This window comes from Silene latifolia, chromosome 4 (assembly GCF_048544455.1).
Source record: "Silene latifolia isolate original U9 population chromosome 4, ASM4854445v1, whole genome shotgun sequence".
Classification (NCBI taxonomy): Eukaryota; Viridiplantae; Streptophyta; class Magnoliopsida; order Caryophyllales; family Caryophyllaceae; genus Silene; species Silene latifolia.
Window position 1 is genome coordinate 10202118 of NC_133529.1, and position 26944 is coordinate 10229061.

The 26944-nt window shown below is 37.2% G+C and overlaps 3 protein-coding genes across 5 annotated transcripts; 2 read left to right on the top strand and 1 right to left on the bottom strand.

The window, feature by feature from the left end:
• Nucleotides 1-2205: 2205 nt before the first annotated feature.
• Nucleotides 2206-3318, top strand: LOC141651038 (F-box protein CPR1-like). Its single transcript, XM_074458766.1, has one exon. It carries the CDS (start codon nucleotides 2206-2208, stop codon nucleotides 3316-3318), a length of 1113 nt encoding a protein of 370 aa, XP_074314867.1.
• Nucleotides 3319-4278: 960 nt separating this feature from the next.
• LOC141652048 (LEAF RUST 10 DISEASE-RESISTANCE LOCUS RECEPTOR-LIKE PROTEIN KINASE-like 1.2) lies at nucleotides 4279-8735 on the bottom strand. Its single transcript, XM_074459705.1, has 4 exons — nucleotides 7788-8735; nucleotides 5787-5822; nucleotides 5411-5677; nucleotides 4279-5291 (listed from the first exon to the last, which is right to left on the bottom strand). The coding sequence occupies exons 1-4, from the start codon at nucleotides 8641-8643 to the stop codon at nucleotides 4363-4365; spliced, it is 2088 nt and encodes a 695-aa protein (XP_074315806.1). The 5' UTR covers nucleotides 8644-8735; the 3' UTR covers nucleotides 4279-4362.
• Nucleotides 8736-18129: 9394 nt separating this feature from the next.
• On the top strand, nucleotides 18130-25176 carry LOC141652865 (magnesium transporter MRS2-I-like). Of its 3 annotated transcripts, none has more exons than XR_012547266.1 (12): nucleotides 18130-18265; nucleotides 18817-19072; nucleotides 19196-19225; nucleotides 19808-19934; nucleotides 20173-20294; nucleotides 20453-20527; nucleotides 21663-21887; nucleotides 22014-22058; nucleotides 23773-23837; nucleotides 23926-23955; nucleotides 24534-24653; nucleotides 24737-25176. XR_012547266.1 is itself a non-coding variant. In XM_074460473.1 (12 exons), the coding sequence occupies exons 2-12, from the start codon at nucleotides 18821-18823 to the stop codon at nucleotides 24821-24823; spliced, it is 1158 nt and encodes a 385-aa protein (XP_074316574.1). In that variant the 5' UTR covers nucleotides 18130-18265; nucleotides 18817-18820; the 3' UTR covers nucleotides 24824-25176. The 3 variants fall into 3 exon arrangements, 2 of the variants coding, with proteins under 2 accessions (XP_074316574.1, XP_074316575.1); XM_074460473.1 differs by having other exon boundaries at nucleotides 23793-23837; XM_074460474.1 differs by lacking the exon at nucleotides 18130-18265 and adding an exon at nucleotides 18507-18528 and having other exon boundaries at nucleotides 23793-23837.
• The last annotated feature ends 1768 nt before the right edge of the window (nucleotides 25177-26944 follow it).

Sequence of the window (26944 nt, forward strand, 5' to 3'; positions counted from 1 at the left end):
CCTAACGTTTCAGAAATAGTTTGAATACAACATATAATCGACATTAATAGTATGAACAATCAACAATAACAATTTTTAAATTAACTAGAAAGCGTAGAACTAACACGAAATCGATTGAAGGTAATCGAACGAAAAATGCGATTTCAGCTGAAAGATCTAAATCGGGGTTTGATTAAGTTGTTTAAATCGATTGAATAGATTCAATCCCGAATTGCTAGAATCATGAATTAACTGAATTGATTGAACTAATAAAATTGCTTATTGCTTGAGTTTCTAAAATTGATGAGATTAATTAAACGTGAATTGTTGAAAATTGGAAACCTAGAATTTGGGGATCTGTAGAAGAAGACGATTTAGAGAGAGATGGGAGGAAGAGAGATAAAGTGATATTGGGTTATGATGCTGTTAGGTTAGATTTTTAAGTTTATATAGTATGAGCTAGGATTAATCTCAGCCATTCATTTGTTTAAAATCGAATGGTTGAGATTAAAATGCTAGACTCACCTAAGATACCTAGACTCACTTGATGCAATTTCTATATATATATATATAGCAAAACTGCAGTTTCGTACATCAACACCAAATACAAACTTTTGTAAAGACTATAATACTCTATACATCATTTAGACAAGGCAAATAGAAAAAAAGAACAAATTAAGTCCATTGTCCCCATATGAGTGGCTGGCTTGATGGCCACTGAATTCCAAGAACACGAGCCTGTAATTCCTTTTTCAATTGATTAACCACATATCCAGGAGCACAAACTTTAGCCTCCAGTCTGCAGACATACATTACGGGCATGCCAAATATGATAAAACATAGCCACAATGATTGCAAACACAATGAACTTCTTTTGTAAAGACTAATTCCTCCAATGAAGGGACCAATGAACTAATCCAGAGCTAGGAAACTGTATCCCTAACCAGTCACCAGCTAAGGTCCAACATCTCCTACTGAAATCACACCCATAAAGTAAGTGCTCATGGTCCTCATACTGAATTCCACACATGTCACAAAGCCTATCCTGAAAGGTGGTCAGCTTTAACAACCAGCCGCCAGTCCGCCACACATACTTATCAAGCATGGCCAGGTTCCAGTTCCTACAATGCACAATGCCCAAGCCATCACCTATTTTTTCAGTGCAAATCTTTTCCCAAGACATAGAAGGAGATCTAAGGAATTGTTCAGACCCTGCCCATAGATAATTCCTGCAGATGCACTCAATCCTTGCAATAAATGAATGAAGCTGAGTTAGAAGACCAATCTGCCAGCATAACTAAGTTTCCTGACTCCCCATCTTCTAATTCTCTCAACCACCTTCTCCACCAACCTAGTACAGTCCCCAACAGCCATCCTCTTATAAAATATGGGTATACCAAGATATCTGAATGGAAAGACCCCCATCTTAAATCAAGAGACCGTCAACACAAAATCATTCTCATCTAGTAAATGTTAATTAGATTTGGCACAATTCATTTCTAACTCAGAGGCTACTGAAAAAGTTGCAAAAGCCCTTAGGAGAATAATGATAGACTGCCTATCACCTCTACTGAACATGAGTAAATCATCAGCAAAACAAAGATGGCTCAAATGCAGTGCTTTTGCAACTTTTTCAGATGAGATTTACATAACAATTGGCACTGCAAATGTTTGATAATTACAAGTATTTGAGTCCTAACGATGTTACCAAAGTATGAAAATTTTCTCAAGACATTACACAACCAGATATAAACATAAGTCGTAATAACCAAATTTACTTTTTTTTGTGTTAATTAAGCGCAAGGCCAGTAAAGTTTTAAAAATATTAAATTTGGTGATTCCTAAATTTTTTTTAAAACTGTTGCACAGTTAAAAAAAATTAAATTTAACGATTTCCTAAATTTTTGAAATTCCCATAATTTTAGTAGGAAACTAATCAAATCACTCGGAATTGAACAAAAAGGACATACCTTGCGTCTCAAGTTTGCAAATATTATGGTAAGTTCTACACTTAGTTGAATTAGGAAAGAAATCAGCAAAATTGGATTTGGTAATTACTAATCAGAACCTATTTAGGACAACGTACAACGTATATTACTCCCTCTATATATATATACAACATCGATCATCACATAAAACATAAATTATTACGACAACAAATATTACTCCGTATATATATAAATATATATATATAACATCCATCATCACATAAAACATAAAAAAATAATGGTGGGCGAAGATATATTACGAGAAATATTATACAGGTTGTCATTACTAGACTTGACAACTTGTAAGCTCATTAACAAGGAATGTCATATGTTAATCAACGATCCCGAGTTCGACCGTGACAAGCATCGTGTTGTTGGCGACAATGCAATCGTAAGTACTTACGTTTATGAGAAAGATACTTTTGACGTTGATGTTATTCGTTGTAATGGTGCTAATAAAGAAGAATCAATAAGTCCGTTCGAGTATCTTTCATGCAAAAATGCCGGGCCGAAGATGCCTTCCGTGCTAGGCTCATACAACGGGTTAGTTGGGATTAATTTTTATGACATTGATTACATGTTGTGGAACCCGGTAACGCAAGAACGGTTGGATTTCAGTGGAGAACCGGGTTTGGTAACGAGTCCTGACGCGGTTGGGTTTTGTTATGATAGTTATAATGATGAGTACATGTTTGTAGTAATTGGTACGCTCAGGATCGGGTTTGAAAATATCTCGTGTATCGAATTGATTAATTTTACGACCAACACGTCTAAGACGGTTCATTGGAGTCCAGAGGACCCTGCATTGGAACTCAGAGGAATTGGAACTGTTGTATGCGGAGTGCCTCATTGGGTCAAAGCTTGTGACGATTTTGACCATCTATGGGATCGTAAGCGGATCATTTACTTTGACCCGAGTAATGAGACGTTTAATGAGATGGAGGCACCGGGTCATGCAGAAAAACATAAACGGATACTCGGGTTGGGTGCATTAGATGGACAACGTCAACTTGGTATAGTCCTTCAAGATACAAAGAATTTAAATTTGTCTTACGATATTTGGGTGATGAAAGAATACGGAAAACCTGAAACATGGACGTATCTATGTAAGATTCCGTCACTGGATATACAAAATTACTACGAGTATGTGAATCTTGTTGGAATAAAACCCGGAGAAGTTTGGGTACATCATGTACGGTCTCCTTTTGAAAGTGAAGAATTGAAGCTTATAACATACGACCCGATTACCAAACGGATCAAGAACGTCCAAGTGTCGGGTGGCAACGACATGGTTGTTAAAGTAACCTCGTACAAGCCTAGTTTTATATCGCCATTTAATTACAAATATTAAGTTTTCCTATTCCGAAATGAAGAAGTTTGCCTAGCTATTATGAGTGAACATTATGAATCTTCTTTTTCGGCTGTCAAAATAAAAAAATAAAAAATCTAGTGATTCTTCTTCTTATTATTATTATTATTACTTGTTGCTTATAAAATTTTAACTATTTAGTTAGTTGTTCTGTACTTGTCAGTTCTTATAAATTGTTTTGATATTACGGTTGTTTTTAATGATTAGTAAAAAATTGTTAAGAATTTGTTAAGATGTTTACCGTAATAAGGTGATGATGAGTAATGCTCCGATCCGTCGATTCGTAGTAGGTAAATCACAAATTGAAGTTAAAATTGAAACATATTCAATTATTCATAATTGTAAAGTCTTATCAATGATGATTTATCAGTGATTTCTAAATTTGGATGTTAGTACTCCGTAGTTTATTACTTCTACAAACCCGGACTGAGCTCGGTAAAAAAACTGTGTGAGAAACGATGTTCCGAAAAGTATAAAGTTTTTGAGTTATTTACTTAAACATTAATCTTAAAAAGTCATATTATAACTCAAAAAAATTACATATAAACTCAGAAAAAATTGACTTTTGACATCATAAAACTAAAATGTAATTTATATACTCTATAGAACTCAAAACAAATACACAAAAACTCAAAAAATCATTAACTATGAGGTAGTACATTTTTCTCGGTGTGTCATATGCTAGAATAGATAATAAATACTCCATTTGCCCTATGCTCCCAGCTATTTACTTTTTATATTAATTGTGCCAAATAATTTAATTAAAGGTAAACATATACTTCAAAATCCTTCTAAATTTCAGAACATTACACCGGGGAAGGCGTATATCGAACAAAAAAAAAATCAATTATTTTGTATACAAATCAGATGTCCTCTTCTTAGTATATTCATACTGTTAAGTAATCTTAAAAGTATATAATTGTAAGTTGATCTATACAATTATGAAACAGTAATTATAAAACCCGTCTTTCATTTTCCGTAGCTTGACGAACTACACTCTGTGTTCAAACACAAACCAAATGACGATCAAACACTAGAATATGAGGTATTAAGAGACATTACCATACTGTCATCCAAGGATGATGAAGCTGGTGAGTATTCACCCTTCAATATAAATGCATCATCGGATGAAATGTCAACTTCTTCTGGCCTGTCGACGATTTTGTCTTTGTGATCCTTAATGTTGTACAACCTTTGTAGTACTTCTTCCATTGTTGGCCGCATTTCTCGAGTACTTTGCAAGCACTGAAATGCTAGGTCTGCTAAAGCTGTAATTTCCGTTTTGACCTTGAAGTCTGATTGAAACCCGAGTGATGGATCGACAAATTCATCCAAGGTATTACTTTGTATCTTACTTATCAACATGTTACACAAGTTGATGTCAGCTCTACGTCTAGTGACGTCAACCGCAGGCTTAGATGACATAAGTTCAGCCAACAAAACTCCAAAGCTGTAGACATCACTTTTCTCTGTCAACTGGTAACATTGATGATACTCGGGATCCAAATAACCAGGAGTTCCTTGGGGAGCTGTTGAAACGTGGGTGACATCCAAGGGAAATAAACGTGACAATCCAAAATCAGCCACCTTTACCGCGAAATTCTTGTCAAGAAGGATATTCTGTGTTTTCACATCACGATGGATAATGTCGGAAGCGTGAAGGTACACCAATGCACAAGCTGTCTCTGTAGCTATACTTAGCCTTGTAGGCCATGGTAAAAGGTTAAGGTTAGCGTTTTTACCATGAAGATGGTCCGCAACTGTACCATTTTGGACATACTCATACACAAGTAGAAGCTCCCTACTATGACGAGACGTGCACCCATAAAGATTTACAAGGTTCTTATGTTGTAAGTTAGCAAGGATCTCGACCTCATTAAGAAATTGCTCGGCTCTTTTGCTATTGTTTTCAAATAAGCGTTTCACAGCTACCTCACGTCCATCGTCAAGAAAACCTAATTAAGACATAGCCAATAATTTCTTGATTAATGAGATTATTAACAATTAATCTATTTATAATTATTTGTAGTTTGAAAATTATAAGTCGAATTTGATTACTAAACCATATACTTACCATGGTAAACGGTGCCATACCCGCCAGCTCCGAGCTCCTTAGCAGGATTAAAGTACTCAGTTGCCTCTTCAAGCGCAGCGTAACTTAAGAGCTGGACACCAAAATAGGTACTTACATTTGCATCTAGTGTCCTCGGCAATATTTTGTCGGACCCAAAACCACCCAAGGAGGATCGTTTCTTTCTATGTTTTTTATATAAATACAAGCCGACACCTAACATGCTTAAAAGAAAGAGACCGCTAGCTGCTGCTGTAATTCCCGCAATTCCTACAAATGAATTTTTATGTTATGAATACAAATTGATTGTAGTGTTTATATGAGTTATAAGAAATACGGTATTTAATTTGTTGCATTTATAGAATAATTAAGAAGTTACCAGTAGAAGTAGTCTTCTTGGTCGGAGTTATTTGATCTACAACAGTAAACAGAAGACATAATTAAATCATACAAGGCTCAAGCGCTAGTTATAGCTAGATGCACAATCAAATTGTTCAAATGAAATATACGAAATTGCAGTATTTAATTTTGTAATACGGAGTACTCTGTATTTCATTATTGTGCTCGTCTAATATTAAAATATACGTAGTAGTACGTAGGAGTTAGGACAAGCCAGATAGATAATGTACTTAAACTATTTGGGAATTGGGAGACATTGTCGGTTCCTCAGTCGGAATCAAGCTGATGCAGGAAAGGAACGACAATGGGCCGGCTAACTACAACTGTGGTCTTACTTGATATCATGCACAGTGGCATCAAGTCAACGGGAATCTCAGAAGCTTAGTTGGATGTTGGAACAGACACATTCCACAATTTTTTTTTAAAAAAATGAAAAGGGCCTTACTTCATAGGTAATAAATCGAGTCGACATACATCTGACGTTCCCTTACCTAGCAATTTGCGAAATCCGTAGAGAAGTGTTGTTCTCAGTTTGGACCTTGGAGATATTCGACTATAAAATTGCGGGTACCTTATTTACCTTATTTTAGGGAGCAAGGTCGTATTTGAGTCTTTGACACAGGTGCAACAAGTGCGACTATACTGAGTTATCTTATGATTGCCTTAGTATTCTGAATTCAGAATACTAAGGCAGTCATAAGATAATATTTTCAAAACATTATCTTATGATTCCCTTACCTATATAATTGCGACTATACTAAGGCAATCATAAGATAATGTTTGTAATCTATTTTCATTAAAAAAAATACAATTTTTTTTATTGAAAATGGGTCAGAATTCAGAATTACGGGTATGTTTTCTCTTAATTTTGAAAAAAAGTAATCACTTACATTTTCTAATGTTATACATAGGACCTACAATCTATGTATCGAGTAGGTCTCAATAAGTTTATTGAGAGACTAGTTTAAAATTTTAAGAAAAAGTGGTACTAAAGGTAATAAAATAGGTACAAATTATGATTAAAGATAAAATGAGTACATTTATTATGTAAATAGGTATGAAATTACTATGTCTGTCATGATCAGCAACAAAAGGGTTACGAAATACAAATAAAAGGGTACGGAACATTGGTATCTCAATAACTTATTGAAAGACCGTCTCTGTCAAGTTTTTTTCTTCCTCCGAATAAAAAAAACTTGAATTTCCTAAAACATTCATGGCAAAGTAACGCAATTTTCAACCCATGTATTTTCTCTAGATGAAAAACTTTTGAATTTCTAAATTAACTCATTGTGAAAGAAATTCTTAAGATTTAAATTAATAAAATTTTATTTTATTTGCAAACAATTACAGAGTATGACAGAAGATAGGTTGAATAGTTAAACATGGAACATGTGGTTGCAGAATGTGCATACGGTGACATCAGGGGCAGACGCAGGAATTTTTAGTAAGGGGGGCACCCAAAAAAAAAATTAATTTGATAAATAAATATTTTCAATTTTTTCCTCTTAAACTAATGTTGTCTAAAGTAAAAGTGAAAAGTAATTGATCCGGTGTTATTTTGTAATCTGATAAATAATATACAGTATTATTTTGAATTTAAAATAAATGTAGTTATAGTTAATGATAAATAAGATCTTGTATGATAAGTTATAATACTTTCTAGTACAAATATAAACAATAAACACAAGTGGCTCAATGGTTAATAAGTTAATCTACTACCTTGAGATCTAAGGTTCAAATCCCATAACACTCGAACCTGGCACCTGTTCTGAGCCATATTGTCAATGTGATTATATACGCACCCATAAGAGACTTACGGAAAAAATGAAACAGAACAATCGAACAAAATGCAAGACAAAAAAAAATAATACTCTCTCTGTATCTCCAAACTTTTTTTTATTATTATTATGTGAGCGGACTTAATTAGAGGTATTGAAATGAACGGAGAAAACATAATCGTTAATTGGAGTATACGTACCTGGAGAAATTGGAGGAGGAGCACCTTGCAAGGCATTATTAGGAGTATTAGAGGCCGAACAAGTCTTACTTAACGATCCTCCTTGGCATAAGCAAAGAGGTTGGCCCGATGTATGATTAAATCCACATCTTCCTTTAGTATCAGTGCAAATTTTGCATTGACTTTCATCAATTGTCCATTTCAACTCAAAACCTTTAGTAACAACGCCAACGACAGTTGCTTTACCGTTCTCTAGATCCGCTGCTGCAGTCTTAAAGACAGGAATATCTACTGCGATATCACATAGTTTACTAACCTTAGCCTTCCATGTCTCATCTATGACGAGAAAGTTGAGGTCGCTGGTGAACACGGTAGAGGTTATTTCGAGATACCCATCTAGCGGACATTGAAAACTAAATGGCGCAATTTCACCTTGTTTTCTTTGACATTTATAAAAGAGGGTTGCATTTTCGGAACTAGATGTGAAGTTGAAAAGGGTTAAATCCAAGTTTGAGTTGGTCAACTCGGATTTGTTTGTAGGACAAGGTCCTTGAGAAAATTCTAGTTTAGAAACAATGAAGATTTGGGAATTATAATTGATATCAAGTACATTGTATCTTTGTTTCTCAATCTCAATGGTTAGAGAATTGCCTTGACATTCAACAGCAAAACCCGGATAACCACAGTAATTGGAGCGAGCAGCATCATAGAAAGGATACGTGATGTTTAGGGATGGGCCGCAAGTTGAGCTAAGAGGAGCACAACTTGCATATTTTTCGTCTACAACTGCAGACGACGATGGATGAATCAAATTGTTGAATACCAGTAAAATGATGGAAATTATACAAGAAAACAATATTTGGTTATGCTGATACATTTAGATTGGGATTTTCGGGATACAGAAAAATGTTTTGATCAGGTCTAAAAATGAAGAGTTGTTGTATAGAGGTATGAGTATGACCAAATTCATATGCTCCCATAAAATAAAAAAATGTATGACCAAGTTAATATTGTAAATTGTATTATAATGATGATAATGAGTGATGATTATTGTAATTGATCATGTTGTGTATTATAATTGCCGAAGCGCGTTCAAAATTCTTGTTCCATTCATGTGCAGGCATATGAAATTATTCATTATTTTGCAAAATTCCAAATCTTGTTAAAATTGACTCTTAATAATTGTCTATATTTCTGCTGTTGACATGAATTATGCTAATCTAACCTAACTACCAGCCTGCCTGAAATTCACTACTGCAATCTAAGCTAGTTTAAAGATAGGCGGTTTTACAATAATATTGTGTAAAACGGATTCAACTCGGGGGCGTCTAAGGACATATTCAGCCATGAGCACAAACTAGGCCTCCGGTTTTGGTGATCAAATTTACGAGTTTTACTAATAGGATTTAATCCAAACTTTTAAAGTAAAATACACTGGTGCATTATATTTGGGGCCTCATTTTTCCGTTTAGCATAGGACCTCCATTTATTTTGAGACGCCCCTGATCAATAACAAGAAAATGATCCATAAATAATAAAGGTAGTTCTCAGAAGGATACGTTTTACAAAATTCTTGGGTAAGGCCGTCTTAAACAAGAATTTGTGTATTTAACTACAACATCAATATCAGTAGCCAAGGGTATAATGCAAAAACAAAATTTGGATACTTACAGTGAAGAGTCAGATGTCCATCAATATTCGGTGTATTTCTTGATTTCTTGAACGAATTCGTTGATTTCTTGATCTATAATTAGCCGTAATCGAGTAATTAGGGTTAGTAAAACGGGAATTGAGTCGCTTTTCTTAATACCTTAGAAGAGCCATCAGTCAATTAGAGGAGCAGCAAATTTGACATAATCAATTTTGGGTTTTTCTAAGATTTTCCGGTGTTTTTTCGAATTCACTAGGTTTTTGAAAAACACATATTTTTTTTTTTTTTTTTTTGGTGCTCAAGAGGGGCTAGGCCCCGAAAATTAATTATCTGTTACAAAGCGAGGAGTAGTAACTCCGAAAACATCATCTCTAAGAATGGTACGAAGATTATCAAAAGGGGTATCTAAATAAGTAGGAGTAATGCTAGACTCTATTCCTCGATTGGCGAGCAGATCGGCTGCTTTATTTCCTTCTCTGTATATATGCTCCAGCTTGACGGACCATGTGGGATCATTGATAAGGCTCTTACATAGCTGTATAATACTTCCTCCATTCAACTCCAAACTACCATAGTACACTTTTCACGTTTGTCAACGCATGTTTTGCGCGGTAAATATCATTAGCTACGTATATGCAAAAATTATAAAAGTTACATATTTTTAATGTACTCGTAAAGACGAATCAAATAAGATCCCACAAGAATATATTTTCACTTATATATTGAGAGAAAATTGCAATTGAAGATTCATTTGTGAATAGTATGCAAAAACCAATATGGTAGTTTGGAGTTGAATGGAGGAAGTAAATTTTAGGCTATTGCTAACCAATTGTTCTCCATTGACGATATCCACACATGGTGAATTATCCATATGCACTAAGAGCTTTGGGATGCGTAGTTCCCTAGCTCGCTCCAAACCAGTTAGTAAAGCTAAGAGCTCCGCCTTCATGGATGAGCAATTCCCGCAAGATAAGAAGAAAGCTGAGATAAAATTACCAGTCGGGTCTCTGAAAATACCACCTCCTCCAGCTGGACCCGGATTCCCCTTAGCAGCACCATCCGTATTGAGTAATACCCATCCGTATGGCGGCGGAGACCACCGAATCAATAGCTCCACATGACGGGACCGTGGTGTAGGAATTAGGAAGTCGAATTTATCAAAAGCCTTTTTAGTTACTTCAAATTGCTGATATAAGAATATATGAAGATGTAGAGGATTTTCATTCTCACGGCCGAAAACAATATTATTGCGCCACCGCCATATCCACCAACACGTAACTGTAAAATAAACGGGCCAATCAGGGGCACTAACCTCTACGTCATTGCTTGCATTTCTTAGGAGCCAATCATTGAAAGATGAATTGTAGAAAAAAGCATTATTGTGGTCAATACCAACTAACGACCAGATTGAGCGAGAGACTTGGCAGCTTCGAAGTAAATGTTCAGTAGTCTCTTCCGCACTTTCGCATCTCGGACAGATAGGATTATCGCTCAAATTTCTTTTAACCCGATTTACATTAACCATAACCCTGTCGTGAGCAGCCAGCCATAAAAACATTTTGAGTCGTTGTTGAGCGGGTAATTTCCATATTGTCTTCCAGCACGAGGTTTCGGATGGAATAACAAGGTCCGATTCTCGGAGGTAACCGAGTGCTGAGCTAATAGAAAATTTACCAGAAGTCGTTCCACGCCAATAGAGTGTATCTTCTTGGTCTGGGTCAGGGACAAGCGAAACTGAGGCAATTTTTTGAAGAATAGCTTCGGGCAAGTAATTAGAGAATAGGTCCCAATTCCATCCGTGATTTTCGATCCACATATCGCTAACTGTTGAGGACAAGCTAGATTCGGGAATAGGAGAAATAATATGATCAGCTAAGCATATGCCATCTACCCAAGCATGGTCCCAAAAAAGAGTACGACGGCCATTACCTACAGCTGTAGCCGTTCCTTTGACAATAGTTTTAGCTTGCGATGAGATACCAGCCCATACATTTGACATACCTGCTTTCGGTTGGAATATGTCAATGTCACACCTATTTTTGCAATACTTAGCCCGTAAAACTCGAGACCATAAGCTATGAGGTTCCGAAATAACCCTCCATCCAAGCTTCGTAAGAAAGGCAGCATTAGCCTGCCGTGCTGAAGTAATACCGAGCCCTCCTCGAGACTTCGGTTTTTGAAGTGTTTCCCAGCTGACCAAATGGATAGTTTTTTTATCTTCTGTACCACCCCATAGGAAGCGTCGAGTTTTCCTATCAATATTATCGCAGAGTGTCCGTAGGATCTTAGCCGTCTGCATACTATAATTGGCTAAAGTAGTTAAAGTAGATTTAACTAAGGTCTCTCTTCCTGCAAGAGAAAGTCTTTTCGTGGCCCACCCGGACAAACGCTTATGAATTTTTTCTTCCAGATGTGCAAATGTATGTCGGGTAACTCTTCCATTTATAGTAGGCATGCCGAGGTAGGTTCCAAGGTCATCTGTTTCCTCAAAACCCAAAGCTTGACCGACTGCTTGTCTCGTGGTGGGATCTGTGTTTTTCGAAAAGAACACTCGTGACTTCGGTGCACTGACTTTTTCCCCAGAGACCGAACAAAAATTATCTATCACATGACGAATAACTAATGCTTGTTCTTCTGTGGCTTCAGCAAAAATAACCATATCATCCGCGAAAAACAAATTAGTTATCGAGGGTCCATTTCGACCTAATGTGATTGGCCGCCAATTTTTGTTGCAGACTTCGACATCTATTGCTTGCTGTAATTTTTCAAGACACATTACAAACAGGTAGGATGAAAGAGGGTCTCCTTGCCGAACCCCTCTAGTCGGAATGAATTGTTCAGTCGCTTCTCCGTTCCATAGAACTTGTAGCCGAGTAGAGGTCACACATTCCATAATGACGTCCACTATAAGAATCGGGAATTGCATGTCTTGTAAGGTATCCCTAATGAAAGACCATCGTAGCCGATCATAAGCTTTTTCAAGGTCTATTTTTATAGCCATGAACCCAGTTTGGCCCGTCTTTTTTCGCATAGAGTGGATAGCCTCCTGGAACACCACTATATTATCGGTAATTTGTCTGCCCGGAACGAACCCGCTTTGAGTTTCAGATATTAAATGGGGTAGAACTTTTTTAATTCGATTGGCCAGGATTTTGCTAATAATTTTATAGGAGACATTACATAAACCAATAGGCCTGAATTGAGATATAGTTTCGGGACTCGTTACCTTAGGGATAAGAACAAGATGTGTATCGTTAAGACCTTCCGGAAAGCCTTTACCCTCAAGGGCTTTGAGCACCATCTCACACAAGGATTGCGAAATTAGGCTCCAATTTTTCTGATAAAAGAGAGCTTGAAAGCCGTCTGGCCCAGGTGCTTTTAACGAACCCATATTGTGAACTACGCTCTCAATTTCCGCGATGCTATAAGGCCGGGACAACCAATCCCAATCTTTATTGCTAAATGCCTGAAATAGGTCCCACGGCAGACGATCTTCAACCGGCTCGTTTTGATCCTCCGTGAATAGGTTTTTGTAGAATTGGACTATTGTGTTTTTAATCTCCTCGGCATCCTCAGTCCATTCCCCTTCACTGTTTTTTAGTGAAGTTATTTTATTCTTCCACCTTCGGACTAAAGTACTCACATGAAAATAGGAAGTGTTACGATCCCCGTCTTTAATAAATTCGAGTCTTGATTTTTGATACCACAATAATTCCTCCTGCTCCATTACTTCGTCTAGCTCCCTCCGTAATTTAGCTTCTAGTTTAATAAGATACGGAACTCTTCGCAGCGATAGCTCTCTCTGACAACCACCAATTCTCGCCATCAACTCCTTCTTTTTACGAAAAATATTACCAAAAATTTGTTCATTCCAATTCTTCAGTTTCGAAGCCAATGTCGACAGTTTTTGAGGAAATATTCCCTCCTCCGGCCAGCTTTCCTCTACAAACTCCGTAAAATTCTCATGCTTCATCCAGCAGGCTTGGAATCGGAAGGGTCTATTAATAGTAGATAGTGGTGCGAATCCATTAGGTGATATAAGAAGGGGACAGTGATCCGATTGAAAAGCCGGCAAATGTTTCACTAATGCGTCTTCATGAATAGTACTCCAGCTAGCATTACAAAGGGCACGATCCAATCTTGCACTCTGACGTGTCTCAACAGAGTTACCTCTAGCCCAAGTATGTGTCGCGCCTGAGAAAGCGAGCTCGATAAGGTCGCAATTGTCAATCCAATTATTAAAGTTGTCGCACCTACGGGCCATGTTGGCATCCCCTCCGTGCCTTTCACTTAGAGATCGGGTTTCGTTAAAGTCTCCCGCTAAGAGCCAAGGGTGATTATTAGCTTTAGCAAAATTTTGTAATTCGACCCAGAGCTCCTTCCTATTCGTCGGATCCGGGCTTGCGTAAACAGCCGAAAAGAACCACGGTACTTCCCCTGTTCTCGCTATTTCAATAGTAATGTACTGTTGGTGCTCTGCCACTGTCGAAACAGTAACTATATCAGGTTTCCAGTACAACCATATGCCCCCACTGTAACCTTGAGCGTTCACTCGGGCTTGTCCACTGTAACCGATGATATTCCCCAGTTTGATAGCATGTTCGTTGTTCATATGGGTTTCAACTAAAGCAATAACAGTAGGCTTAAATAATTTCGTGACTTCCTTAATCGCATTGATTTTTTTTGTACTACCCGTACCCTGGACATTCCACACCAAGAAAGAGATTTGTGGTAAATTTGGAACCAAATTTGGGATTTGTGTATTCATAAAATCAGGTAAATAAGGTAACGATGTTAGATAGGCTCTGCTTACGAGTTTGAGAATGCTATCAACACTCCATGGTATCGATAGCTCCAGAATCAGTTCCGTTGGATTGTTCATTGTTGTCTCGAATTTGACATCCATTATCGGGCTTGCCGAAGTCATCACCGCCATATAAGGAGCGAGCATCTCCGGCTGGGTTCGTACTCTCGTTGTTTGGGTTGGCGGGATCATCACCACTTCCGGGCATTGGGATAGGCATCTGGGTTGGGGAAGAGGGTGAAAGAGGTAGGATATGTAGGGTGGAGTGTCCATGATTTTCTTTATTTGCTTCTGTTTGTTCGATTGTAACTGTAGCTATGTTGTGATTTTGAGAGGCAGGGGTGTTTGAGCATGGGTTGGAGACACAATTGCTACTTGTAGACGTGAAGTTGGTAATATCGGTCAAGATTAGGTTTGAGTTTTTTGGAATGGTAGAGGGAATATTTTGTGATTTTTTGGATTTTGGTATATATTTGGTTGATTTTTTTGTTTGATTGTTTTGTGATGTAAAGGTAATATTCTTGTTTTTATTATGGAAACTAGGATTAGTTGCTAAACTTGTGGGATTTCGATTAGCAGTAGGATTGTTGCTAGCTGCTCCAACGGACTGAGAATGATTTGTAGTTGATTCCGTAAGATTTTGTAATATATCAAATCTCGTACTACCCTCCTTAGAATTATTCCCGAGATTGAAAATAGATTTGGCAGGTTGTGGTTGTACGGTCTCTGTTCGAGGACTCGACTTCCGTCTTGGAGGTTTCTTAACCATCATCCAATCCCCGTAATCATCCCGCTCCTCGGGTCGTAGAGGCATCATGACTGGATTAATAACATCACGAGGCAAACTCTCCGAATTCTCCTCTGTTCCTCCGTCCCTGTCCTCTGCATTTGGAATTTTCAGACCTGGACAATTGTCCATTTCGTGACCTAATTTTCCACAATGAAAGCAGATCATTCGTAAACCTTCGTATTGGATGCAGTATACTTTTCCGTTTAAACGAAACTTTGATAATAAAGGCTTTGATATATCAACTTCCACGCTTAACCGAGTGAATTGGCCTCTTTCCGCTGAGGCTGTATTTTTATCGATACGTATCACCTTCCCTACCTTGGATCCTATCTTATTGAGAAACATCTCATTAAAGTATTCAACTGGTAGTCTTGGTATTAGAATCCACGCAGTTAGATACTTGATATTATCATCCGTTGGAATGAAGTTAGGAACCCATTTTCTAATGGTTAAATAATGGTCATCAATCATCCACGAACCTTGAGTTAAAACGTGCTCGTAGTCTAGTTTCGAGGAAAATCGAGCCACATAATAATTCTCCGTTAAATCAGTTAGAGTAAGTTTACCTTTGATTGCCCACTTGGTTTGGAGTTTACGCATTAGGGCAAGGTAACCAATTTTCTTATCAAACATTTTAATAATGAGCGTGTTTCTCCATGGTCTGCGTAGCATCATCTTCTCTTCTTTAGTAAGGCAAATTCTGGGGCATGAATCTTCACCTTCATCCTCAATGTCGAAGTCTAAATCATCCTCCGAATCTGACTCGAATTCTTCTGAATAAGGTTCGGGGACTCTGCAATCCCCAAAGGAGGCTCCCTGAACCATTTCCTTAAACGATGGGATGGCATTTTGATTGGGCGAACCCGCTCCTGTTGCTGGTAGATGTACTCCGGTGTGGATGCTACCACCAGGCGCATTAGGGTTTGACGAAGGTGACGATAAAAATTCTCCTAAATGCATCGTCTTGCGCTTTGAATTCTTTTGCGATGTGGAGTTAGGGTGTACGGTTGTAGTATATGGTACATTAACCGTCTGCACCAACACCGAGGGTGGAGAAGACGGAGTTGGTTCCGGCGGGAGGCCGGCCGAAGGTTGGGACATTTTCAAAGATTATTCTAAGATTTTCTCTCTCTCTAAGATTTTCTCTCTCTAACAGTATTTTGGGTTAGTTTGGTATTTCTTTGAAAAACACATATAATAGTGTAGTACCCTTAAACTCAAAAAAAAAAAAAACCGGTTAACCGGATTAATCCGGAGCGAATTCGGTTTAGGAAAAAAGACAAATTTTAAAACCGGTTTGCAAAACCGGAGCGATTAACCGGTTTTGCTCAGCCCTACTCACGACTCACGAGTTATGGCAGAAGTAGTATATAGTTGATGAATTGTATTTTTATTTAGTAGTTTGGCTGTAACACTTGTAAAATAACTGTAATTGTTCTTCTATCGACTTTTGATGATTACTTACCTCGGGTAACCGAGATGGTGATGCCCTTATATGCTAAGGAAGGTCTGGTTAAGGCTCCTCGGTATATGGGGGTGTCACAGATAGACTCGCAGAAGCATACAATGAAGAAAAAATGGTGATAAAATCCTGGAAGTTTTTAGTACCTTTTTTCTTCAGTCAAGCAAATTAACGGTAAGATGACAGAAATTAGTGAGTCATTACTTGTATAATATAGATGTTGAGGTCCTAGATGGAAAAAAAATCTTGAAAGTTAAGGTTATGAAGGCTACCCATTTACCTTTTTAGAGATCAACTTTTAGAAACTTTGACCATTAATAAAGTATACTCCGTATAATATAATATTTCATAACATTATATTTACATACTTAACTTTGTTATAAAAAAACTCTTTCAAAAAAATTTATTTTCATCCCCAGAAAAATATATATAAGTGGATAAAACGATGGTCAAAGTACCGTCTAGAAGACCGTGTATAAAGCAAATGGGTAGAACAATAAGAGATAGAGGGAGTATTTTTTAATTAACGATCTGTTTCACCATATTTGGTTTTGCCAAACATTTGTATGTTTATTTTTAATATGATTTAAATATTTGAAAGTAGAAGTTTAAATTGGCATAAATTGTGTAAATTGTATACGTAACAGAATTATGGAAGCATATAAATACCGGGTAGAGTTTTAGCTTTATTAAAGAAAAAGACAAAAGTCAAGGTATTAGACTTTGGCTGTGATTAAAACAGAAGCATTATTAGCAATATACCTCGTATATAGAAGGTTGCGTTATATCATCCTCCTGTATATTATAAGCCTTTTCACTTAAGACCCATAAAAATTTCACCCAAATTTTAACCACTAGATTACTAAGAAAAAAAAATTCTAAGGAGTCGTAACCATTTATCAGATCGTAACAAAATAAGTCGAATAAACGAGGTGGAGTACAAAATCAGATTTACCATTCACTGACATTTCATATAAAAAATAACCACAAGTTATAGTGTTAGGTGACACATCGTACCGTAATCGTATTTACAATCTTGCATGATGCTTTTTAGGTTCATAGTTTTTTTTGTATTTTAGAGAATTTTAATTTAAAACCGTTTTAGTTCATATAAATTAAAACCAATCAATTTAATACTACCTATTCTTATTTTATTGAGCAAAAAAACTATCGCTTATTTTATATTTTCCATTATATATTCAATTTGAGCTAGCCCTGAGCTTGAGTACAAGAAATTAGAGACATTGTTTTATTCCCGTGCATCGCACGGGCATGAAATCTAGTCTTTATTTTCTTCCCTTTGTTTGTGGGCACGAGTATTAAGACGAGTAATAAAATAAGAGTAAAAGAGTTAGGTGAGATTTGGTGATAGGAGAGATCTATGATTGTATGAATAATTAAGAGTTAAATAAGGAATTGTTGACCCAAAATATTAAGGAAAGTAATAAAATATGGGTAAAAAAGTTGGGTGGGGTTTGGTGATAGGGAGAGGGATAAATAAAATAACAGTAAAAATTTCCAAAATTAAAAAGGGTTAAAAAACCTGAATAATCCGTTTAAGAAAATAGGGAAGAAAATAGTAAATAGGAGGGAGTACCGTATATTAGCACCGAACTACCCTGGTAAACCATCAAAAAAAAAAAAAAAAAAAAAAACTTTCCATTTTCGCAATTAGGGAGTCCCGAAAGCCCAAAGCAATTCGGAAAGAGTACGCAACATATAGGATGTAGCCGCCTCTCTCTTTCCCGTCTCATTCTTCACCGGCTTGTTCGTCTTCATGCAATTTGCACAGGTACCATGTTCTTCATTAAATTAATGCATTATTCTATTCAAATTAGTTACCAAATATCATTACTTTATTCAAGTGTGTTGATCCATGATTCGTCAATTTTACAACTTCAACTAAACAATACTTCGTATTCTGTTGCTATCAACTAAGTCGTCGTTGTTATAATTGTTGTGATTTACTCGTTCCGTCTCAATCATTTGTTTACTTTTGAAAAATATCGTTCCCAAAGAATAATAAGGTTAACCAATTGACTAGGACGGAGTGAGGTATCAAACTATCAACTGGGTTGTTTTTATAATCGTTGTGATTTACTCGCTTCGTCTCAATCAGTTGTTTACCTTTTGAAAATATCACTAAAATAAGAAAAAGGGGGTAAACAATTGACTAGGACGGAGGGAGGTATTAACTGGGTTGTTATAATTGCTGTGATATATTCGCTCCGTCCCATTCATTTGTTTACGCAATTGACTAGGACGGAGAGGGGTGGCAGTTGATAATCGCAATCGCAATCGATGTAGGATGATAATGTTGAAATTGTGAAAATTGTTGTACAGAGAAATGGGCAGGGAAGGATATGTAGTACCAGTGGACCCGCAAATGGGGGTAGTGGGTATGAAGAAGAAGACAACCGGGTCGAGAAGTTGGATCCTACTTGATTCTACTGGGTTAGGAACTGTACTTGATCTTGATAAGTATGCTATTATGCAACGGGTTAATATTCATGCTCGTGATCTTCGGATTTTGGATCCTCTTCTTTCTTATCCTTCTACTATTTTGGGTCGTGAGAAAGCCATTGTTCTAAATTTGGAGGTTATTTTCTTTTCGTTTTGTTTTAATTTGTTATTTTGGTTTCGGTTTATATATTGGTTCGTTGTGTTTCTTTCTACTGACTTGTGGGTGATTTTGATTTTGTTGATTCTTTCGGCTGATTAGCATCTCAAGGCGATTATAACTGCTGATGAGGTATTATTTTCCTCTTCAGTTTGATTCTACTCTTGCCAGTTTAGTTAGTTTTAATAGTGACTTGAGTGTTGGATTCTTGGTAAGAACCTCACGGACTGTGAAACGTGTGTAATTATGCCACTGATGTTACTCTCATGTATTTAGGGGAGTAATTGCGCAGACAAACTGAGATTGAACCCTCACAAAATCTCATTTGGACGTTCGTAAAGTTTAGGGTAGTCTCTTTAAGACGGTTTTATGTGATTCATTTAATGCTAGCAGCAACATAAGAAATATTAGATACTGACTTATGGTGCTGAAATTGTGTGCCAGCAATCTGACTAAATTAGTTGTGTCGGAGAATTGTTTTAAAGAAGTATAGTACTCCTTCCGTCCCAATCATATGTTTAACTTTGATTAAAATACCCCTCACGAAGAATAAAGAAGGTAAACAAATGATTGAAACGGAGGGAGTATATGCTACAGTAGGCTTGCCTGTCTGAACTCTGACGTCAGTTTGGTATGATCTTTGAGTTTTAAGCTCTGTTTACGAGGTAGTCATGTGTAGGTTTGTAAAAGATGTGGGTGTTTCCTTATTATTAGGTTTTACTTCGAGATCCTTTAGAAGAAAATGTAATTCCTGTAGTTGAAGAACTTCAGAGGCGGTTATGTCTTCAAGGAGACGGGAAAGAGTCAGGTGGGCATGATGTTGATGCGGCTGAAGAAGATGGTAAGCAACTCATCCATGTTAATTTTAAAGAACAGCTACATTCAAGGTTACTCCACAATAATGACCTTGGTAATTTGGATAATTAATAATCATTTTGAGAGTGATGCCGGCGGCGATAACGGCTTCATATTCTTCTGTGCTAGTGTTCTCCACTCACCGTGGCTCTACCTTGTGCTTTAATTTCCATTTCTGTACCAGGAAGTTTTTTCTCCCCTGATCAACTCTGTTGAATGTGTAGAATCCCCTTTCGAATTTCGTGCTCTTGAAGTTGCTTTAGAGGCAATCTGTAGCTTTCTTGCGGCGCGTACAACTGAACTAGAAACCGCTGCTTATCCTGCATTGGATGAGCTGACCTCCAAGGTGGGTCTCCTGGCCCAATTGCCTTAAAGAAATGTTATTTAGTTTAACAATTTGATGGAGAATCTCATGTAAAGTGAAGTTGCTCTCAAAAAATCTGTTACAATATTATGCAGTCTGTGTGTATTTCTGACCAATTGTATTGTCTTTTTTTTTGGTAGATTAGCAGCCGTAATTTAGATAGAGTAAGGAAACTTAAGAGTGCAATGACAAGATTGACTGCCCGTGTTCAGAAGGTATTCCTATTCTCACATATGATTTATAGCAATTGTTTATGGGTTGTGAGACTTCACTCTCATCGACATACGTCAGTTTTATCCGTCCATCCCTGTTTTAGGGGTAAATTATTTCAGATTGCACTGCATTATTTTTAGTGTGATTCACAATTTAAACCCTATTCTCTAAACGTGTACACCAAAAGAACCGTGTAGAACTTACATCCACGTTTCACTTATATGAGCATTTTAGATGAAAGACGTGGATTCTTTTTTGCTAAAGATACACGAGCGATGCATCCATCTAAGGCCTTGGTTCTCCTACATGGGTTTTCCTGTTTGGGGTTGAAGTTTAATATGTTGGAGATGTGCCACAAGCTTCCTTTTTCAATTCTAATAAATTATGTGTCAACAAAAAAGAAGAAACTAAGAGCCATTACTGTCCGTTATTGTTATTCTCTTTTATCTTTTACTATCTTCTCTTTCCTCTTGGTTCGGTGGGAAATGATCCCATTTTGTCTACATGACGTTAGTTTGAACATCCAAACTTCCCTTGGATTTTGGTAAACTACAGCTCGTCTCCTTGGAACTTTTCCACTTACTCATGGAGGCCGTTGCATCTGAATCTTTAATCCTTAATAGAAGTCACTTTTGTTGGATAGATCAAAGTAGATATATGTGCTTGAATAGCCGGCGTTGTGCATATTATATTGAAATGATATGTACAGGGCTGGGTGAGTTTGGCGAAAGACAGGTCACAGGTGAGAGATGGATTATAGCCTTATAGGCTTATACGTGGTCAATGGTAAACTTAGGTGGATCTTTTTCCATTAGTCTACAGAACATTAACCCAGTGCCTCAATGGCTCCCGCAAATTGTGAGGTAAGGGCGGTTGGATGTACGCTACGTCTATAATCATCTGATGACGCCCTCAACTTTTCCAAGCCAGGCAGTACAATAATGTGTGATGTATTTTCTGACATGAATTCCATAGCCCACAATATAATCATTGCATGTTGAATTGTTACATACTGATTCAACTTGAATGGTATTTGTTGCTTAGTTTTTGGTTTCGTTGTTTACAGGAACGAAAACCACTGATGTTGTTGTTGTCGCATCTGAAAACTGTGTAATTATGATATCTCACTGGCTGTAGGTAAGGGATGAGCTTGAGCAGCTTCTGGATGATGATGATGATATGGCAGATCTTTACTTGTCCAGAAAGTTGGCTGCTCCTGCTTCACCTGTTAGTGGATCAGGAGCTGTGTGGTTCGCGAGTTCTCCTACTATAGGCTCTAAGATATCAAGAGCAAGTAGAGCTAGTATGGCCACAGTTCGTGGTGACGAGAATGACGTTGAGGAACTTGAAATGCTGCTAGAGGTACATTCAATCTGTTTAGTTAGCCTTCCAAAACTTATGTAAAGTTCATCTTCACTATGAAGGAATCAAGTTGTTCGAAAGGTGTGTCAATTGGGATCTGGACTTAATCTTACATATAATGTACAGGCGTACTTCATGCAAATTGATGGGACGTTAAACAAATTAACAACGGTATGTATTCTTAAAACACATGCAATTTTTTTCATTGTATACAGTGTATGTCCCTGCAAATAGTTTATGTTTGGTTTTGAATCAACTTTTTACCGAAGCATATGAAAGTGAGTAGAAATTCGAATACCTACGCTCCACTACACAAAACATGTTTAAAAGAGAAATGTAAATTATTGGTGGTGATTGACTAAAATGGAACATGAAACTATTCATGAGGATAGAGTAAGTGCTTGTTCTACTCCTATTGAGAAAAGTTGTTTAGTATAACCAATGGCACAAAGCCACAAGTTACTTATGATAGGCTGTCAAATCAATCTAGTAGTTCAATTTCAAATACCAAATGAGTTAGTACGCAATGCTTTTTAGCATTGGACATGAAATACTAATCGAACATCCCTTGGTAGTAGCACAGCTTCTTAATTTGATGATGACTAGGTGCTTTTGCGACACCTTTCCTTGTAAATCGTTCAACACTTGTTTCTGACTTCATTTGTTATCCAATAACCACTTCAACCAGTATAATTCGGGGTTTTATCAGGAATTATTTTATTAAATGGGGTTAAATGTAATTTATTTTTTAACAAACATACCTAGATCGGCTAGATGTTGTCCCAAACAGAGACTTCTAATATAGTAATTGAAGTAGCTGGATAGCGGCTTACTATAAATTGATGATTTTTTTTTGTTTGAGGCTTTGAGCTTCCTTTTTCTGCAATTGTTCTGATTTTTTTTGGGGGGAAGCAATTCTACGTTTCTGGGTTAGAATCCGATAATGGTGTGAGGAATGAAGTCCTCAAAATCACATCTGCCAGTGCACAATAGGAAATATATTCAAATACTCCGGTAAAATTGTAATATGTCACAGTATAGTCAGCATCTCCTATTTGTAAGAAATAATGGGTCGTTTGGTTCACGAAGACGAAATGGAATGGAATGAAATATGATACCATAGGGATATTATATTTGGTTTTCTTAAAATTGTTTGGTTGGAGATATGTTTGGTTTGAGATAAGTTTGTGTGGGGGAATGGAGTTTGAATCCTAGGTTAGAGGGTGGGGAGGGTGGGTATGGGATTCCAAGGGATTGGAGGTAGAGTTAGAATCTATTAGATATTTAACTTCATTCCAAAACACCCCAACCAACCAAATGAAATTGATCAAATCCATTTCTTCCATTTCAACCAGCCAATCAAGTACATATATATGGGAGTACTAATGAAAGAATATGCTAAATGTCGTGAATTTGTGATGGTATTTGCAGAACGACTTGTAAGTTGTAACCAACTAGGCAATGGGTATCAGCATATCTTCTTGCAAACTCAGCATCCTTGGCTACTTCTTGTTATTTTTTCTCCCTCTCCCACCCCTTGATGATGAACATGTAGGAGGAATCTCGATTATAACAACGCCATTATCGTCTTCGTAATATCATCGTCCCTTACAATGATATAATCAATTTTTAGTGTGGCCACCATTGAAACATCATCATTAATCTTCGTCCAATATAATTTATCAAGTGGAAGATGCGGGTTGAGCATAATATCATCGTCCCTTACTTAGTAATTTTCATGTCCACTTTTAAACGCAATGATAAACACTTTCATTTTCCATGTTAGAAGTTAAAACCTGACAGGATAATCTGTAAAGTATTATGGTAATCAAATGAATCTGATTTGTTTAGATCATCACTATTTCTGCTTGCATTCGGTTGACAGTATTGAATTGAAACTTGCAGCTCCGTGAATACATTGATGATACTGAGGATTACATCAACATTCAGGTTTGCAGTCTTTCCTTTTGCTTGTTTTCTAGACTGAAAGCCTTGAATGTGACTGTCGGTAGTTTGATTGAAACTTCTGTTGTTGCAGCTTGACAATCATCGTAATCAGTTGATTCAGGTACTCTATTTCTTTCCTTGTCCTTGATATTACATTTGTTTGCTCCAATTTAGAACATGAATGAAGAGCAGATAGACCAACCTCAATGTTTTAGGTAGAAGAATAAGGGTATCAGATGGGAGTGATCAACTGATCACAGTTCTTGGAGTTTGATAAGAAGGCATATAAAATTCTGAACTTTGCGTGTGGTTTTTAATTCTCTGTGGACAAGCTGTCATTTTAGATCAAATTACCTATGTATGGGATTTCCATTTCTATGTCAAAGACTCGTTTATTTGACCTTGGAATACGAGGGAATAAAGCAAAATGACTTACCAAATCATTTTGCTTTTCTTATATTGTGAAATAGACCCCGATTTATGCAATTTCTGACGCGTTTTTCATTATGGTTCATTTGGAAACAACACGCAAAGGTCAGAATTTGGAAATAGACCCCGATCTATGTTTCTAACACATGGGTAGGAATTACATTAATGATACATCCCTCTCTCCCTTACCGTACTTACTACACGCAGGAGCATTCAATATTATGGCGTAATGTGGTCACTTAAATGACTTTGTTTCTTCTTGTCATGCAGCTTGAGCTTTTCCTAAGTTCAGGAACTGTTGCCATATCTATCTACTCGTTGGTTACTGCAATTTTTGGCATGAACATACCTTATCATTGGAATGACCATCACGGCTACATGTTTAAATGGGTACATAACTTACTGACCTAGTAGCTACTCCCCAGTTGTCTGTTCAAACATATAAAATTGACATTGTAAATTTCTGTTGCAAGGTGGTTATTCTCTCAGGCGTGATTTCCGCTATACTCTTTGTGATTATAGTCACATATGCTCGCTTTAAAGGTCTTGTTGGATCATGAGATGGATCAATCAGATACTGCTTGCACAAGAGAAATGTGATCAACCCTTTGATACAGTGAAGCGCCTGTCCATAGCGAAAATTTCAGTTGCTCGCCTAAATTTTAGCCGAGCCCTTCTACTCACACATACACTCCCACATTGAGGCAACACGATACACATACATATCTAACTGTCTTACAAGACGGAAATTGGTCCATGTAATTCTTCCATTCCCTCTTGTTATTAAAGGAATCTTATGGTGTGATAATTTGCGATTCGCTGGTATGGTAGGAGTTACCTTGTAATGAGCGAATCTCCCCTTATCATGAATTAGTACTTCTTATGATAATTTTACGAGTTCGAGAAATGATTATGTAGTTCTGCTCGCAGCTCAGAATGTTGGACTGATATTAGATTTATGATTCTTCAGTATCATTTGAAAAGCACACCGATTATTGACATGCATGTTATATGAAATAATTCAATGTGCTCTCTTTCGAGTTATTATTATTCTCATTTGAAAAGCATATTTGTATGCATGTTATGTTTAATAATGCAAAATTCATAAGTTTGTGCTTTAGTAAAATCACATTCTTATGTTCCTGGTTATCATATCCAGGCTTGCTCATTCTCGGCTCAGGTAAGCCGTGAAGTCTTAATACTGCATCTTTCTGCTTCCTGCGTTCTGGCTTAAAGCCCCGCGCAATTTTCAGGCATTGTGCGGGGGTTTTGCGAGTACCTGACCGTGACACCTATGATAGCATGATAACAGCAGTGTCTTTGGCCAACTCGAAATTTCATTGAGAGACGCACTAAACTCCATCAACGGTCTCTACTGAGTTGGTCTCGTGTTTTTTTTAAGCCGACTTTCAAAGAACATAGGTGTGAATTCACAAATTCCGCGTCCTTGTAAATGCAGTGGACGATTGTCGATTTTAGATAGCTGCCCACAGGTGCCCTCAACAGTCCTTTATCGCTAGAGAGAGAAAGAGAAAAAAACCCCCAAATCAACAACCCTAAAACCCCGCTATTACAACTGCCGCATCGCCCGTCTGCACACCGTCCCTCTCGAGTCTCACCGTATCGCCGGAGATAGGGCCGTCTTCAAGCTCTATCTCCGGCGATCGTTCACTCATCTCTATTTTAATTAGATAAACCGGTTTTGTCATACACCCATTTTTTTGTCTGCCTTTCATTGTTCGGAGGATATTGCGGTAATAATGCAGGTTTGATATTTGTGTGGTTTTGAGACAACCAATTAGCCATCCTTCCTTTTCATTGCTGCCAACAACAAAGGTATTTACCCAGTATGAGTATGGTTGCAGCAGCACGTGATCTTTGTCTTATAATTATAACTTCTTGTTTTCACCATTTTTGGAGGGTTTGATTGGGATTCATGTTTCTTATCCCTTTTGTCTTGATTTTTATGTGTATGACCGAGTGATCTTTGGTCGTCGGTTGTGGTATGTCTGGTTTGATGGTATTTTGATCTGCTTTTTTTGGATGATCTTGTCCGAGGTTGGTGTTGAGGAGTCGGGGTGTTCTTCTTTGGTTTTTGGGTGTTGATAGTCGGTTTTTCTAGTAGAGTGGGTTTTGGGTGGACTCGGGATGGGTGTTTACGGTGGTGAGGGTCGGGTCAGGTGCGGTGGTTTTTCCGATAACGTTTTGTCCGGTACTCCTAATTTATAAGCTTTTCTCTGGTTCTCGTTTTTCCCATAATAATATACTCTTAGAAGAGTATTTAGATTAGTAATCAATTCTGTGCTCTATCTTAGTGTTTTCGAGTTGGGGTTGTTCTGTGAAACATTATGGCTACCATTTCTATTGATAAAATTTTTCTAAGACACTTTGTTATTGCACATGGAAATGGTGAGCTTAAGGATGATGATTGGTCACTGTTTAGTTCTTTCTTACCAATGGAAGAAACCCATTTGAATAAGGTTAAATTCCTTAAGGAGAGGGGTAATGACTTCTTTAAGCAAAATCTGTTTGAATCGGTTTGGTGATTGTTTGCTATGAAATGGCATGTCGGCTCTTATGTTTAGTTTTGGAATCCATGGAGGGCTACGACGTTGAATCTGTTTTGCAATTAGCAATTTCTTTAAACTTGAATTTAGCGGCTTGCGCTAATAAGCTCCATG